The 16,046-nt window shown below is 39.9% G+C and overlaps 1 protein-coding gene across 1 annotated transcript; it reads right to left on the bottom strand.

The window, feature by feature from the left end:
- Positions 1-4,250: 4,250 nt before the first annotated feature.
- On the bottom strand, positions 4,251-15,387 carry LOC141804689 (mitochondrial import inner membrane translocase subunit TIM44-like). Its single transcript, XM_074689280.1, has 13 exons — positions 15,304-15,387; positions 14,015-14,119; positions 13,636-13,800; positions 13,406-13,486; positions 13,124-13,273; positions 10,961-11,094; positions 10,755-10,840; positions 10,427-10,519; positions 10,140-10,264; positions 9,545-9,595; positions 7,337-7,426; positions 7,043-7,153; positions 4,251-6,811 (listed from the first exon to the last, which is right to left on the bottom strand). Exons 1-13 carry the CDS (start codon positions 15,331-15,333, stop codon positions 6,692-6,694), a joined length of 1,341 nt encoding a protein of 446 aa, XP_074545381.1. The 5' UTR covers positions 15,334-15,387; the 3' UTR covers positions 4,251-6,691.
- Positions 15,388-16,046: the final 659 nt, after the last annotated feature.

Here is a 16,046-nt window from a genome sequence, read left to right as displayed (position 1 = left end):
GCGTTTTAAACCTGTGTTTGAGACGGATCCAAGGTAAAAAAAACAAAAAAAAACACTTTTAGGCTTTTCATGCTTTGAGGATTGGACAATGAATAAAGATATGAACAGGGATGAGAGAGTAGGAGGTGTCATGGAGCATCTGCACTAAAGTGGAAGCCAAATTTTACTTTAATATTTTTTCCTTTATGCACAGGCCCAAACTTAACCACTGTGCTAAACCCAGCTGATCTCCTTCACCAGGAGAGCTGACATCTTGTATCATCTTGTATCATGTATTATAGCCATGGCTACAATGGATCTTTTCTGTTCTGTTTTTTTTCCAGTAAGTTTTTTCATGGGTAAAACCAAAACAACCTCAATCAAGCACAAAAACTGTATCATTGTTTAAAATTCTGGTAGTTTCCTTTACCAACTTTCTGTCAGAAAGTGGGAACATGTCTACAACGTGAAGCTTTAGCCGTCCGTAGGCTAGTTTAGCTTAGCTCAGCCTAGTTTTTTGACGTAATTTAGCTTGGTAAAGCATTGCTTGACTTTGTTTAGCTTGGCTTAGATTTGTGTAGTTTAACTTACATCAGTTTAGCGTTATTTGTCTAAAAGTCAAAGACCCAAGTATAAAAACAACAAGTTGTGGCTTCACAGTCTGTCCTTGGTGTATGGTTGTGGTGTAAAGATGGAGCAACAGTATTCTTGAATGGTGTGTTCATGATAAACACTTTTCTAATTGTATAAAGCCAAATAAATAAAAACAAAAATACTTATTAACACATCTTCAAGGAATCTATCAACCTGCGCTTGTAAATGACCTGTTTTCCATGTAAACAAGAGAATGTAAACTCACTAGCGCTAATGTGAGCATGCTAAGAGGCAAACTGAGGTTTTATTGTGTTTCACTTCACATACAGGAATAACTGCACACAAAAAATATTTGTTGTATTGATGGAGTGGACTTCTAAGGGCCTGTCAAACTTTACACACCTGATGGTCTCAGACTCTAAGTCATTTGAACAAATCAAGGCTGATTATAATATCTGATTGATTTCCACAATCTATACCTCTCTGCTTTATTCTGATTCCTCAGGCTGTGACTTTCTGAAGCTGTTATGGGAGAGTGATCTGGAGGTGACTTTAACTCTGTAGACTGGGATCAGATTTGCAGCAGGGTTTTCCCCTAAATATACCTCTATCTCTATCCATGAACCAAACTTGTTGTGTTTGTTTTGGTCATGTGACCACATTCAAACTTTCTGGGAGGGGCTTCTCTCTGTAATCCAGGAGGTCACTGGCAAACAGTTTTCACTGACTCTCTGTTTATTTGACCATGCTCCAGACAATTCCTCGTACTCAGACACTACATCTCTGTTGTTAATTCTTGCGTTTCTGGCTAAAAAATATATTTTGCCGCCGTGGTCTACTCCCCAGGCCCCTATAGTCAACATGTGGATCTCACAGATCTCTGCTCTTATTCCTCTTCAGAAGTTGACTCATGAGCTTCATCAAAAACTGGACAAGTTCTGGAGGATCTGGGAACCACTGCACTCTTTCTAGCAGAAGTATAAAATTAAATCTGTATCTGGATGACAGGGACTGTGTGCTCTTTCATTTATTTCTTGTATGTGCTTTTTGATTACCTGTCTCCTGTTGTCTTTTCATTTTCCTTCTCTTTTTCATCTACTTATTTCTTTTGTGTAAATGTACAGCGTAGTGCACACTGTTAGTTTGGGTTGGGATTTTTTGTTTGTTATGTTTTGCTATGTGTTTTTTTCATTTTGGTTCCAATGTTTGTGCATTTAGAATAAAATAAATAAATAAATAAATAAATAGAATAAAAAAAACTATTTGTCATAAAACCAAAACATTTAATAGAAGAACACATAAAGGTAAAGGTTAACACATGAGCATTTTCTGTTTGATGACGTTTGAACACTGAACAATAACTGCTTATGTAATGGTCAGATGTTGATGCTTTCTTACAAAGCCTTTTTATTATGTAGGCAAGAGCACAGCTTGTATATTACATGGTAGTGCACCGCCAAGAACAAACTGTAATAACTGAAGAAGCACATAAAGGAAGGACTTGCTCTGCAGGGCATTTTGTGCTTCTGGTCTGTTCTGCTGATGCTTTCAGCCTCTTTTCATTTACGTACAATAAGAGCCCTCATTGCTTGGGGGGCAGATCTTAGGTGTTTTCTAGGACGATGCTTTTATCTAATTATACAATGCTGTTATCTAAAAGTTTGTTCTGTTAACTGATGCTGAAAAAGTACAAACTCTACTTAGAAACATCATTATTGAGGAAGGATTGACCTTCTGTAGGTTTAGTGAGCATATGATTGAACAAAGATACTTGACTTGAACTATCTGCAGGCTTCGGTGGGAGTCGAGAGCAGTGCGTGGACTTCTGACGAGTGAAAGGGGTTAGTTAGTATTTGGACGTCCCCAGTCATTCATCACAACAGACAGCTGTGAGATGAGGTCTCCTGTTTATTGGCCCTGTGTGTGAATCTACAGGCATGTGTTATTTAAAGCCTGATCTATCATCCCTATACTACCAAATCCATAGGTTTATCAACCAGTGTCAATGGCCAGACATCTATCAAAGCATGTCAGCTTTGAAATGAGAAAAATAAAGGCCACACACACACATGCACACACATGAAAATGCAATGTGTGGAGTTTAATTTTCTTCTGAGCACAAACACAGAGTGCATACAAAGCTGCTGACTCTGGAAGTCTGGAAGAAACAGATCATAAAACAGCTCTCTTTATTTGGCAGACATTTACGTTAGTGGGTAAAAATAGAAAATGTCATGAATTAATTGCCCTTTCGTCAACTTAGGTCATGAGGAAAAGTCGAAGAATGAGATGATGTGTAAATCGAAGTGGAAACACTGTAAAATCCATTAAGGGAGATTTCTAATAATCATGGGAGAACATCTCTCCATTTCGAGCCCACTCAGTCACTACTTGATTCAGTGTTGATACAGTATATTTGTTACAAATGTAGACATGTCCAACAATGTTTCTGTCCTGGCTTAAAAAAAAAGTGTAGGACCTATCTTAACTTTAACAGCATCTTTTAAAAGTTTAAAGCTTAAAAACTATCCCATTTTTCTCACACTAGTGTTTTAGAAAACACTTACTTCTGCCTCTCTCTGCAATGTTGTCTTTTAGCTGCTGTCTCTTTAGAGCTCCCTGCTTCACAAGCCCCTTCCCTCTGATTGGCCAGACATTTGAAGGCCTGTCAGGAGCAGAGCTATTGGCAGACCTGTGTTTGAGGCCCACCCCTGCTATAAACCAGATTCAGCAAGTCCTGTGCTGTTTTTAGAACAGACAGTTTGAGAAGTGTATGGACAAAATCAGGAGTTTCTACAAATTAGGTCGCTGGTTCATATTCGGCTTGAAGGGGACATGTTTTAGGGGCCGTTTACACAACAACGGTAAGCCGTTGTTTTCAGTGGAAACGCTGACGTCACACTCCGCTCCTCACGAGTGCATACAACAGGACAACAGTACTGTTGTTACGATTGTCGTGAACTACCGTGTTGTTCTTCTGCTGAATCTGCTGACTGTCTTCATACAAAATGTGCATCTGTTGCTCCACTTTTTAACTCAGTATTCCCCAATACACCAGATGATCGGCTAAACTTCAGGGAGGTCTCCCAAAAGCGGCTTCTGGACAAGACAGTTATAGCACCATCTACAGGCCTGGCATGCTTACTACAGGGTTTTCAGTCCCTCTGCGTTTCTGTGTAAGCGCAGATTTTTTTCACAGCGTTTTCGTGTAATTGGGACCTTAGAGGCAGCAGTGGCTCGGTCCGTAGGGACTTGGTTTGATGATCAGAGGTTCGCTGGTTCAAGCCCAGGTGCAGACCAAGATTGGGACTTAGGCTGATAGCTGGGAAGATGTTGGCTTACATTCCTGAGCACTGTCAGATGCCCTTGGGCAAGGCAACAAAAATCCTCAACTGCTCAGGTGTGCACCGAGAGTGCAGCTCCATCACCCTCTTCTCTGTAATTGTTGCATGTTTCTGTGCAAAAAAGTGCTGTTTGTGTGTGTAAAAAACAGAATTTCCCCAAGGGGATTAAATAGAGTAAATCTTCTAATTTATGAAAGTGTAGCAGTTTGAAAATCTTCTTCTCAAATGTCCGGCTGAATTGCAGTGCATTTATATTTATATTCAGTTTCACGTCCATCCAGTCTATATTTTTTGACAAACAACAAAAACTAAAAAAAAGTACTTTGATGCATCTTAATTATTTTCCTTTTATTTAAATTTAAATGGTCAAACATTCACAGGCTCATTGTTCTTCGATGGTCCACATGATATTTTTTGAGTTATATGTTTAAAAGAGTACAGTTAATGGTGAAGTATGAGCCTAAAAGAAGCACAGCAGGTCTGTATGACTGAAAATACAATACAAACAGGTTTTGTACCATCAGCACACAGCAGAGACTCATCACAAAGGGAATGATACATGAGCAGGGTGTGACCATTACTGGAGGTAATGAAATCTAGTCAGTGACTAACCATCTCTGATCACATGCTCAGGCTGTGTCTGTCTAAGTGTGAATCTCATAAATAAAAATACTAATAAAGTTGAGCCACTTGACTTATTCCTTAGAGGCTCCACCTGTCTTCACTAGTGTAGATATTTCTGTAGACGATTTAAAAAAAAAACTGATAAGTTAATAACTAAACAATCAAAATGTGTTCATACTTGACTTTGAAGTACCTCAATGGTCTCACAGCATAAATGTCAATAAAACTTAACATTTAAATCAGGCTAACAGACCTTTTCGACATTCTATCACCTGCAATTTCTTGTAAAACCACAGACAGTAAAGTAAACAAACGATGTGTGACACGATCTGACAGATGATCCTTGAGCAATGAAGCTGCCATGATGAGGTTTCTAACGTGGTCCCAACTGAGCTTTAAAAGCAGCAGCACTTAACATCTGATGTCCACAAAATATTATGATACATTTCTTTTTACAGTACAGGTATGTACACTAACTGAATGCTACTCGATGAGGAAGTTACACGTACAGTATACGTTCTCTCCAGCTGTTTGAAGCTTCTTTGAGCTATATGATATTTGATAGCATGAATCCTAATGTCAAATTACATCCTTTAATACACAGTTTTATTGGCCGTATATTTCAGTTGTTGTTCATGTCCGTTCATTTCCAGAAGTTAGCAAGTAGACAATGACAGCTGGAAGTTGTCTGTAAATTGTCGATCCAATTTCAAACTTTGATTTAAAGAATATAAATTATTTTAATACATTTATAGTGAGGGGAAGCATTGTTTATGCACTTTTAACATTTGTAGAAATTCTCTTGAGATTCAAAGGATGCGACTAAATGCCCTGCAAAATGAGGAAGATCTTGAGTCTAGCTATAAGAGGACTGTATTAAGCAATGGGATAATTTTAACCAAACGTGATGGAATAATTGGAGGGCAACTTCACAACCTACCTGCCTGTGTGCACTCAGCCAGAAGGCTTTTGAAGGCAGAGAGTGAGGCAAAAATGATCATTTAAGGCCATGTCCACACGTATTTGGGAAACCGCATATATTCTTGTACGTTTACGCCTGCTACCCACAGGAAACCGCAGCTTTATGGCACAAAAAACAATATTTTCAGGAAACTCTGCCCAAGGTGAAGATTTCGGGAAAACTCCGGTTTCATGGTTTTATGTGGACGGTAAACTGAGTTTTTCGGTTCTTGAACGTCACAGCTGAATGACGGGGCTCATTCTGATTGGCTGGCACAGGTTTTACATCTGGAAAAAACTGCCCATTATGGGTTTTGCATGCCTCAAGTCGCACTTAATAGCAGATTTTCCCGCTGCATGTTGACCAAAGTATTTTTAAAAACAAACGGGGGGATACTCATTTTGAAAATATCCTGCTACATGTGGACATGGCCTGAATTTCTGCAGATATCTCAAATTTCCAGCTTGTGTTTTTTCCGTTTTAAAGTTGGAGAAGCCTCTCTGGAGGGCAAAACTAGACTGACTTTTAAAATCCATCACATACTTTATGACAAATATTCAAGTCAATGTGTCAAACCGGACTTTTGATTTATAACATCTTTTGTCAGAAAATTTGCTGCAGTACAAGCAAACTCTTTTATACAGAGAGCGGTTTGCAGTTATTTATGTTTCTGGCTTCAGGTGGTCTTCTTGGAGCCAACAGGTAACATCACAGCTGCTATGTCCTTTTGTTACTTGGATTTAGCCCCCAGGTTTGCAAAAAGATGGGCATTAGCTTTTGTTTAAAAAATGGAGAGAAATGGAGCACGATCTTCTTTCAGACAAATGGAGAAAAATCTGTGATCCGGGAACCCAAACACTGGTTTCTCAAGTGCAAAGGACATCACACTCTTATCAGATGAAGCGCAGTATTCCGTAGATTTATCATATACTGTTAGGGTATCTTTATGTTCATGTATGATTTTGCACTTGTACATGTGCACATAAGCCTTAGCTTTAGGAGACGTGAGAGTGTGATACAGTCTGCAGCGCAACACAGGAGCACGTTTGTACTCCTCCTTTAGCTGTAAATGTACACATAAGAGTCAGTACATGCAGGTGTTCCAGGTATATCCACGGATCTTCTGCTCTCTTCAAGTCCCACTTTATCCGTTCTACCTGCATACCTCTTCCTCCTCTTCCTCCTCCACCTAGAGCGCTTGCTCAGTGCTGGAGGCGGATATGTCCAGGAGCCTCCAGGCTGCGTTGGGATTCAGCTCCTCCTGGTCACGACACAGCGCCCAAACATACATCATCCTCATCACTTTACCCTGATGAAGGAGAAGAGAAGAGGGGTTAGTCCTGGGAGATGGTATAAGGGTAGAGAGTGCCAAAGACAAGCCAAAGACACTAAATCAAACCTGTGATATTAAAGTAACAAAGACAGATGAAAAGCAGTTCGACTGCTGATCTAATTGAAGCCATTTGAGTTGTTTACTTCCTTTAAGTCAGTCATTAAATCAGATTAGCTATGCTGGTGCTGTGGTTATGAGTTTACGGACCGGATCTCCTTCCACGATGTCTCCTTTGGGGCTGCGGATCACCATGACCACCTGAGCCTGGAAAGTGATGATGAGCACAGGGCCCTGGTCCATCATTTTACCCATCGCCAGCTGCAACACAGGAGGAGGAAACAGAAAATACACATTAAATAAATGAGTAAACTGAGAAACTATAAGTGTGTATTAATGTTGAGTTAATTAATTTTGAAGAAAACTGTAAAAAGAGAAAAATGAAGAAATGTGAAAGAGAAAAAAGATCATTTTACTCTCTGTTTTTCCAAACACAGTACTCACATCAATGTTATCGATGTCAAGGATTTTAGACTGGAAGAGCAGCCCGAGTGCTCGGGCCTGTTGAATGGGATGAGCCAGCTGACTGTACGTCTAAAAACAGGGACAAGAAAACAAGTCTGACATGTAAACCATACTTTTCATTTACTGAACTACTGCTCGGGAGATAAAACATATTGCAAATATTTTTGTTTTTTGTTTCACTGTATGAGGTCTAACCCTGAGTAGCTGTGTTTTATGATCAAAGAAGCTCAGAAATGAGATGATCTCCCAGTTGCTTCTTGACCCTGTTTCCTTTTTGTTGTTAAGTTGCTCCTGTCGAGCAGCGCTGCCTCCTCCTCCGCAGAGTGTGAGTGTTTCTGAGTAAAGCCTGGTTTGTACTCCTGCACTGACCCTATGCTGCAGTGGCTGACGTGGTCATGAGCAGCATGTTCTCGTGTGTCGATGTGCCATGCCATGTGTCTGCTGAAACACTTGTAGGCAGCACGGTCACTGTAAGGGTCACATCGCTCCTTTCCAGTCCTGCTGTGTTCTCTACTTTCTTCTTCACAACTCTGAGTTTATCATGTGAAGTTGGAGCTGATACAGGTTGCTGTTGATCCTACAGTAACTATCACGATGTAAAGTGGAGAGGAGACATCAGAAGAGATGACAGTGGAACACCAGGGCTACAGTGACCTGCAGTGTATGCTACAGCATCAATCTGATGCAAAAGTATAAGACAAGCTCAAAATTGTGTCTGTGTTTCTGTGTGTGTGTGTGTGTGTGTGTGTGTGTGTGTGTGTGTGTGTGTGTGTGTGTGTGTGTGTGTGTGTGTGTGTGTGTGTGTGTGTGTGGGTCATGCAGGTGCAGCCTCTCATTGGCCGGTTTGAACAGAATTGCTGTTTCCTGATAAGACAGCTCTTTCTCAATCTTCAGGAAACTCTGTGTGTGAGTTTGAAGGACTCAGATCAGATTTTAATAGATGATTTAATTGTCAGATTGCAAACGAGTTTTAATTAAATAGCTGTGAGCAATGGATAGCAGCTTGGTAGAACAAGAAGTCTTTTTGTTTTCTGCTGTTTTAGTTAGCTAACATAAGCTAGGACATATCTTTCAGTCTGAGCTAAAGCCTTTTTTACAACCCCCACTCCAGCCTCTACTTTTATACTAAGTGTATTGATTTTCTTCTATGATTCTGTGGGGCACTTTGAATTCCTTCAAAGTATAAAATGTGTTACATAAATGAAGCTGTTTTTTTTTTTTTTTTTATAGAAATAATGTTTAGTATATGTTTAGTTGCTAGCCGCTGCCCTGCTGGATGTGGCTGCCTATTGCAGCAGCTTTCTTTTCTTTGTCCGTTTTCTTGTATTTTTTTCATCTCTTTTTCATCATTTTTGTATTTGGAGCGGATCATTACTTTGTATGGCTCATTGTTGGCTATTGACACCAAACTTTTTGTGTCTTCAGTGATATTTTTACTATTTTTTCTCCTGTGTTTGTCTGGAGATCCTACATGTAACCATGGCCGCATTGTGTACATGTGAAATCAGCTGTTAGCAGCCTGTAGCATGTCAATGCTAACTGGTGCAAGGCCTGATGTTTCCCCTCAGGTGTGAGCTAAGAAGTGATGACATGGACCTGTCCTTCCATCATTATTGGGAATGTAAGATCTATCTCCGATAAGATGGACAAGCTAGCCGTGCTAACCCAGCAGCGGAGGCAATACCAGAGGGCAGAGTAGCATCATGGTATTCACAGACATGGCTAACAGAGCTAACACCAGACACCAACACCACATTGGAAGAGCTTCACCTGCAGTGAGCAGACAGGATCCAGGAGACAGAGACTGAACAGACTGCTGAAGAAGCTCAGTCCTGGACCCTGTGGAGGTGGAGGCTGGCTGAACTGGACAATGATGGACAAGCTGTCATCATCTGTTTTCTTATGGACCTTTTTACACTTTCTATACACTTTCTTACTTTTGTTTTCTTGATTGCTGCTGTGACTCCTCCTGAATTTCCCATCGGAGATAAATAAAGTTTTTGTTTTTTATTCTATTCTATTCTATTCTATGTGGAAAATGCTCCACCATGTCTCTGGAAGTATTTGTCATCAGTCGTTTCAGTAAACAGGAAGGTTAAGATAAAGAAGAAAATACCTTAATCATTCGGGCTGTACACATTTTAAACTGACTGAGTATGGAAATTCTTTGCAGTATCTCAGACTTACGGCTTCATAACACCAATCTTTCAAGACTTCAAGCTCTCCTCTGATCATGGCCTGCAGAGAGGGCAGAGACACAGAAATATGATTAGTGACATACAACAGAGGATTCATTCAGTAAAATAGACAGGAAATTGGACTTGATTTTTACTTATGTAAAGAGAGTAAACAGAAATAATTTTATCATACAGTCTCTAATCAAATCCAATCTAATCTCTTATCTAAGGACTTAATTATAACATCTTCATTTGGCAAATCAAAGAAAGTCCCATCCTTTCTCATTGTTTGTACTTTCAATTTGGATAAAACTGTGCACACAGCTCTTATTATGTAACCAAAAGGGACACGACCTGTAAACTGATACCTAACAGTGAACTGATCGTAAAACTGACAGCAAACAGACATTACTAATCAAAACAAGAGCAGTTACAAGTTTATTCACCAAATGTGATGACAACTTGAGCAAAAAGTTCAGGCTCATGGGTGAGGTCTTTAAAGGCTTTTCTTTTCTTTGTGTTGTAAACTCAGCTATTGAGCAAAGACATGAATAAATCATTGGGAGTCAAGTCGAAAGTAAAGTTTGATGTTTTTTTTTTTTTACCTCAAGTATGTTTGGGATAATGTCTTTCTCACACTGCTTGAGAAAAGAGTCTTTGTCAAAATTTGGGTCTGCCTTCACGATCTCTGTCAGCACCTCAGACATTTCTGTTTTGGAAAAAAGACCACCTGGAGAGCAAACAACAAATCAACAGCATTAAGAAATCAGTCCAAAAATCAGTCGCAAATGGGACAAAAAACATTTGTTTTTTCTATCACTGCTTTTAAAGTTTCTACATGTATCAATAAAGCACCTTGTAGTTAAAAAAAAACACATAAAACTTAAAATACCTAAGAAGTCTGTGACTCTGTCGGTCACAGCTCTGGATGCTCTGATTAAAGCGTTGTCACTTTCGTCATACTTCATCTTCATCTCAAAGAATCCTGCAAGAAGCAGGAAAGAAATTTATCACTGAGGACAAAAGATGTAAGTTTTCAGTATCACAGTTCACCTGCATCAATGAAACACCATGTGGGTGAGTCAAAACAAACATCAGAAAGTCTACTGTAAAGAATCTGGCGCCATCTGCTGTCTACAGAGGAAACTACAAATACACAAACCCTGTAGGGGTCTTTTATGTAATACTGATCAGAGCAAATAAACAGATTATTTTCTTACTGTTAAAAACTAAGTTGTTGTCCTTGAAGTCCTTCCACTGCTGGAACCACTTTGAGTCTTTGTGAAGAACAACACCCATATCCTCTCTGCAGCACAGAACAACATATCACTTCCATCAGTTTGACACGATCACAACACAAGCAGACAAAGGGTCGACGTTAAAGAGGTGATTTTTACTGAGTGGAGGAGGGTGAACAGTTACTCACTCGTTGGGCTCATACACTCTGGAGTCACTGTCGGGTCCCTTTGAGGAGAAATCACTTCTCTTCCTCAGCTGTGACGGAGCTCTGTAAGGACCGGCATCACCAACATCGATCTCCTTCTTCATGGTCTCCACACCCTGTAGATAAACGAGACACACTTTGTTATAACAGCAGCGAACATGATTTAGGATCCGTTTTCTCTATAAAATTAATAACTGCAGTCTAGTCATGGACTTAAAGTGATACTCCGGGATGGAACAAGTTGGGTCCTGTCACAAGGTTTAGGGCAGAAATTATCCCTACAGCAGTGTTTTTGTGCAGCAGAAGCCCAGAGCGCACGCACCAAACACCCCCTCCCTGCTCCTCTGCCGGTTTCCTCTGCACTCAGACGGGGCCATATTTTACTTGACCAAAAACACAAATAAACGGACTCCCACTGAAAAAATCTTATATTGGTCTGCATTCATGCTTTATTTAGAGAATTTTCAGCACGTTACTGTCACACAAAAACACTGCTAAATAAGGCTCTAGTTCTCATTGTGTCGTAAAACGGCGCTACCTCTGCTGCAGAGCCACAGCTGGCTACGAGACACTTGCCGCTTAACGTATCAGTCCGTGCGGCGTGCCAGCTATAAACAAACGCAGGTAGTCTGCCAGGATGAACAGACACGATGAGAACTAGAGCCTTATTTAGCGGTGTTTTTGTGTGAACGTAACGCGCTAAAAATTCTCTAAATAAAGCATGAATGCAGACCAATATAAGATTTTTTCAGTGGTAGTCCGTTTATTTGTGTTTTTGGTCAAGTAAAATATGGCCCCGTCTGAATGCAGAGGAGCAGGGAGGGGGTGTTTGGTGCGAGCGCTCTGGGCTTCTGCTGCACAAAAACACTGCTGTAGGGGGAATTTCTGCCCTAAACCTTGTGATAGGACCCAACTTGTTCCATCCCGGAGTATCACTTTAAAGGGAAGTTTTAAGGTCACAGGGATGATGTGTGATTAATACCATTATCACTCACTGTCACTGCTGCCAGCTGTGTATACTCCAACAGTTATGTTGGAAAAGAATCACAACATTACCATAACATAACTTTATACTCTATATTAGGGATGGAAAATCCAGGGTTCAGTTTTTATCACAGTTTTTGGTTTGGTTTGGTGTACACTGTTGTTTTTAGCAACTTTATTTTTACCATAAACCCTAATAATCCACAATAAACAGATAATTTTTTATCAATTCTGTCATGTAAAGTAATTAATAAACCTGAAAGAATGAGGCTGTTTCCCATTTCAAACATCATCAAAGCTAATGTGTAAATATCAACCCTCCTCCTTTATCTGGGCTGGGGGCAGGCAGAAGTGATCGTAATGAGACACACACTTACGTGATTTCATTTGCTGCGAGTGAGGACTGTCTCTGTGTTTTGGATAGGGGAGGGGCTAACGATAGCACATGCTGCCCATTGAGAGGATCAAAACAAAGATCAAACTCCAGAAAAATCGCAAGAATTGTCGTCTTTAAAAAAAAAAACCTGCTTGTGGGGTCTGAAGTCTAACCTAAAGTGCTCCCAAACAGCAGAACGACTCAACGCCACTGGTACACTGTCTAACTCTGTCTTCTCGTCATGCAACAACACACATGCCTCCCAAAAACTATTCGGCTTTATCCTTCGCCTCGTGTTGTGCATGCATATGATTGGAGCCACATACACTTCAAAGTGAGTTTTGAACCAAACGGTTCGGGGTTTTTCATAAACCGTTCCATCCCTACTCTATACAAACTGTTTTCAATTGAGAAATGTTCACCAGTGTGGGTATTTTCACTGATGTAGAAATCATCAACACAGCTAACAGCCATCTCTGTGACTGTCATCTACAAAAACAATGCTCGTTTAAATGGTGACTCCAGATAACGTCAACACATCAGTGTTGGCCAACAGACACTTGTAGATACTTTAGAGAATGTTCACATATGGAAAACACAAACAACCAAGATTACTGCACGACTACTGTAAACAACAGAAACTAGCAGGTTGAGTTAGTTCTTAACACGAGCTAACATCGCCAAAGTTACTCAAGTTTCATCAGTTGAGTTTTCAGCTCAGAAAAAAAGCAGTTTCTGATAAATCCAGATCTAGATCATCAGTTACACACGTGTTTTTTACTAACCTGTGAAATGGCCCTGAATGCACCAGTTTTGCCCAGTTTCTCTCCTCCTTTGGACACAGACTCTGCCGAGTGCATGGCTGTCCTCGCTGCACCCTCCACACCTTCTTTGATCTTTTTCCCGATGTCTGTGCGACTCACCTCCTCAAGGCCCTGTAAACAGGAACAAAAACGTACATGGGAAGACATTTGGTGAACTATACAGTATGACACAGGTTTGTAACATATTAGAAAAACTTAGCTTTGTTAATTGCCGGATAATTGGTGGAAATGCAGATACATTACCTCCTTGACGGTGTCTGACAGGGAGCCAAAGGTCTTCTTAAACACCTCTGAAGTCTTCACGGTTTCAGCCTCTATAGATTTCTAATTTAAAGAATTTAACAAAAACTAATGTGTGAATGCTACCCTTAGTGATGAAAAATTACTCTGGCAATAAAAAACATCACACATGATTTAAAGATACATTGTCTGTAATTAACCCATAGAGGCTTAAATTCGATTAGTTTTCTTACGTATTTCTTGCGGGCTTGTTGGAGTGCATCAGACTCCTCCAGCCTCTTGGCTTCTTCTCTGAACTTCTTTATGTTCTCTTTCATCTCCTGATTCTTACTGAACTCCTGACGCAGGTTGTCCACAAACTCTCCCAGGAAGCCTTTCCGCCCTGAAGAGTACCGCACCTGAATTGGCATAGATTGACTTAGGTTAGGGTCAACTATGATCACACTGGTATTAATTTTTTTTAAATCTGTGATGTCAAGGTGAAGATAAAACAGATTTTTATTACGGAGAAAGAAGAGAATTCTTGTTTGCAAAAAGCACTGATATGAGGAAAACTATTGGTGAAGTAATAAGTAAGTATATCAAAGGTGAATGGGAGAGGTCAGCGTGTACCTGCACAGCTGCTGCTGGGCTCCCATGTATCCTGTAGACGTCACCTCTCCATGCTGAAGACACCAGAGGCCGAGAGCAGAGGGCCAAGGCCCGTCTGCCAACCAGCTGCAGCAGAAGGAAAACCATTAACTTACATGGACTTTACAAACAGGATATTGATAAGTTGTTTCCCAACTACAACAAGCAAGGATCTGTTACAGAAAGAAAATACAGCATTCAAAAAAAATCTACTAACAAACCCCTTTAAGTGTTTCTCTTGACTTGAATCAGACTGTTTCTCACAGAAGTCTATGATGAGAGGGGTCTTTCCATTGTTAAATACTAGTCTTATCTTGAACCATTGCAGTAGATTCTAACATATGATGCAGTATGATAGCTGTATGATTTTTGATGATGACACAATACACGGCCTATCAGCCCAGAAAGAGATTTTTTATTCAATACCATCTGTTTTATAAGAGAGATGAGATAACATAGTGTGTCGTTTAAGCACCAAAACGGTACTAGCATCCAGATCTGTAAAATTCTCCTGTTTGCATTTGTATAGATGTGCATGTAGTAAATTAAATCAGAGGTTATCTGACAGTGATTAAGGGAGAGCATCTGATTCTGTTCCCTAAAGTGATGCCTGTGTAAGTGAGGTTTCCACACTTCCAGAACAGCAAAGGGAAGCTGTGCGTAAACTACGGCAACCCTAAACATGAAAATATTTGGGTTGGCCCATAGTAGTCGAAATTTTCAATCCAATGAAAAAAATGGCTCATGTTTGCAGATAGCTGTGTAATAAGAACACTGGCACTAGAAAACTGAACTATACCTTCAGAACGGTTGCAAAATACGATGGGACGCAGGGTTATGCCTCTTGTAACACGATAAAATGTTACTACTATCCATTTAAACACGCCCGCAGTTGAACATCGAGCGTTCAATGACTCGATGAGTCAGTACCTCGCAACATATGAAAGAAGGATCCCTCTTTAACCAGCCTATGACAGTTTAAAGCCCCGTAAGCGACCTTTTAACTGGCAAAGAGTAAACTAATTTTCACCCGTATATGTTGATGTACAAACAAGAACACTGAGACGAGGAGCCCTGAGGTCTGTCTGATGTAACGAAGCCTTAACTGACGGTTATCTCTAGCTGTAGCGGTATAAAACGCCCACTTTAAGAAACTTGATAGAAACGATACAAAAAACCCCAGAAACAAATACATTTATGCCTACTTGCTTTCCTTAGCTATTGTGCTGAGGACAAAAGACAGCAATGAAGGACACGAATGACTGACTAACCTCGTAGCACCGACACACGGAGGATGCCATCTTGCTCTTGAACTGCGCGGAGAAGCACGTGCATTCTTCCTGGCGCAGCTGGCCCTCCACTTGACCAATGGGAGAAGAGCCTGTAGGCTGGGGCGGGGTCAGCTGTCAGCACAACTTAAAGGGGAAGTACACCACTAAAGAAAAAAAAGACTAACTAACGAGGTTAGGTAGAAAGACATTCCACAAGTCAGAAGAATGTGAAGAATGTTTCATATTCATCAAAACTAATCACTAGTGTATTTGAGATTGAATGTGACACGCACTGTAGTTTGAGCACAAAATCTGTAACCACATCTGTGGTATCTAAAGTGTCTTTAACCAATGTTTATCTAGATTACATGAAGATCATCACTCATCAAAAAGAGACAGGCTCTCTCTCTCTCCCTCTCTGGGATGAAATAAAAATTTATTTCAAAAGAAAATTCTTTATTATATTTGTGAGAAAGAAAGCATCCAGACAACAGCCCTCAATAGATTATAAAACCCATTACCTCCAATTACCTTACTTCATAAAATCATATATATATAAAGGTTATATATACTCACAACAGTTGTCATTGTTTTTTGTAGGTGGATATGTAGGCAGGAAAATATGTAATCTATTAAGAAAACATAACAACAACAAAAAACAGTATAAAACACAAGAGTTATAAACTATTATATATATATATATATATATATATATATATATATATATATATATATATATATAT

Source organism: Halichoeres trimaculatus, unplaced genomic scaffold, assembly GCF_033239565.1.
Source record: "Halichoeres trimaculatus isolate MK-OKI-2021-1 unplaced genomic scaffold, fHalTri1.1 fHalTri1_scaffold_15, whole genome shotgun sequence".
In the NCBI taxonomy this organism is placed as follows: domain Eukaryota; kingdom Metazoa; phylum Chordata; class Actinopteri; order Labriformes; family Labridae; genus Halichoeres; species Halichoeres trimaculatus.
The sequence above is the reverse complement of the archived record's forward strand: the minus strand, read 5'-3'. Positions and strand labels throughout refer to the sequence as shown.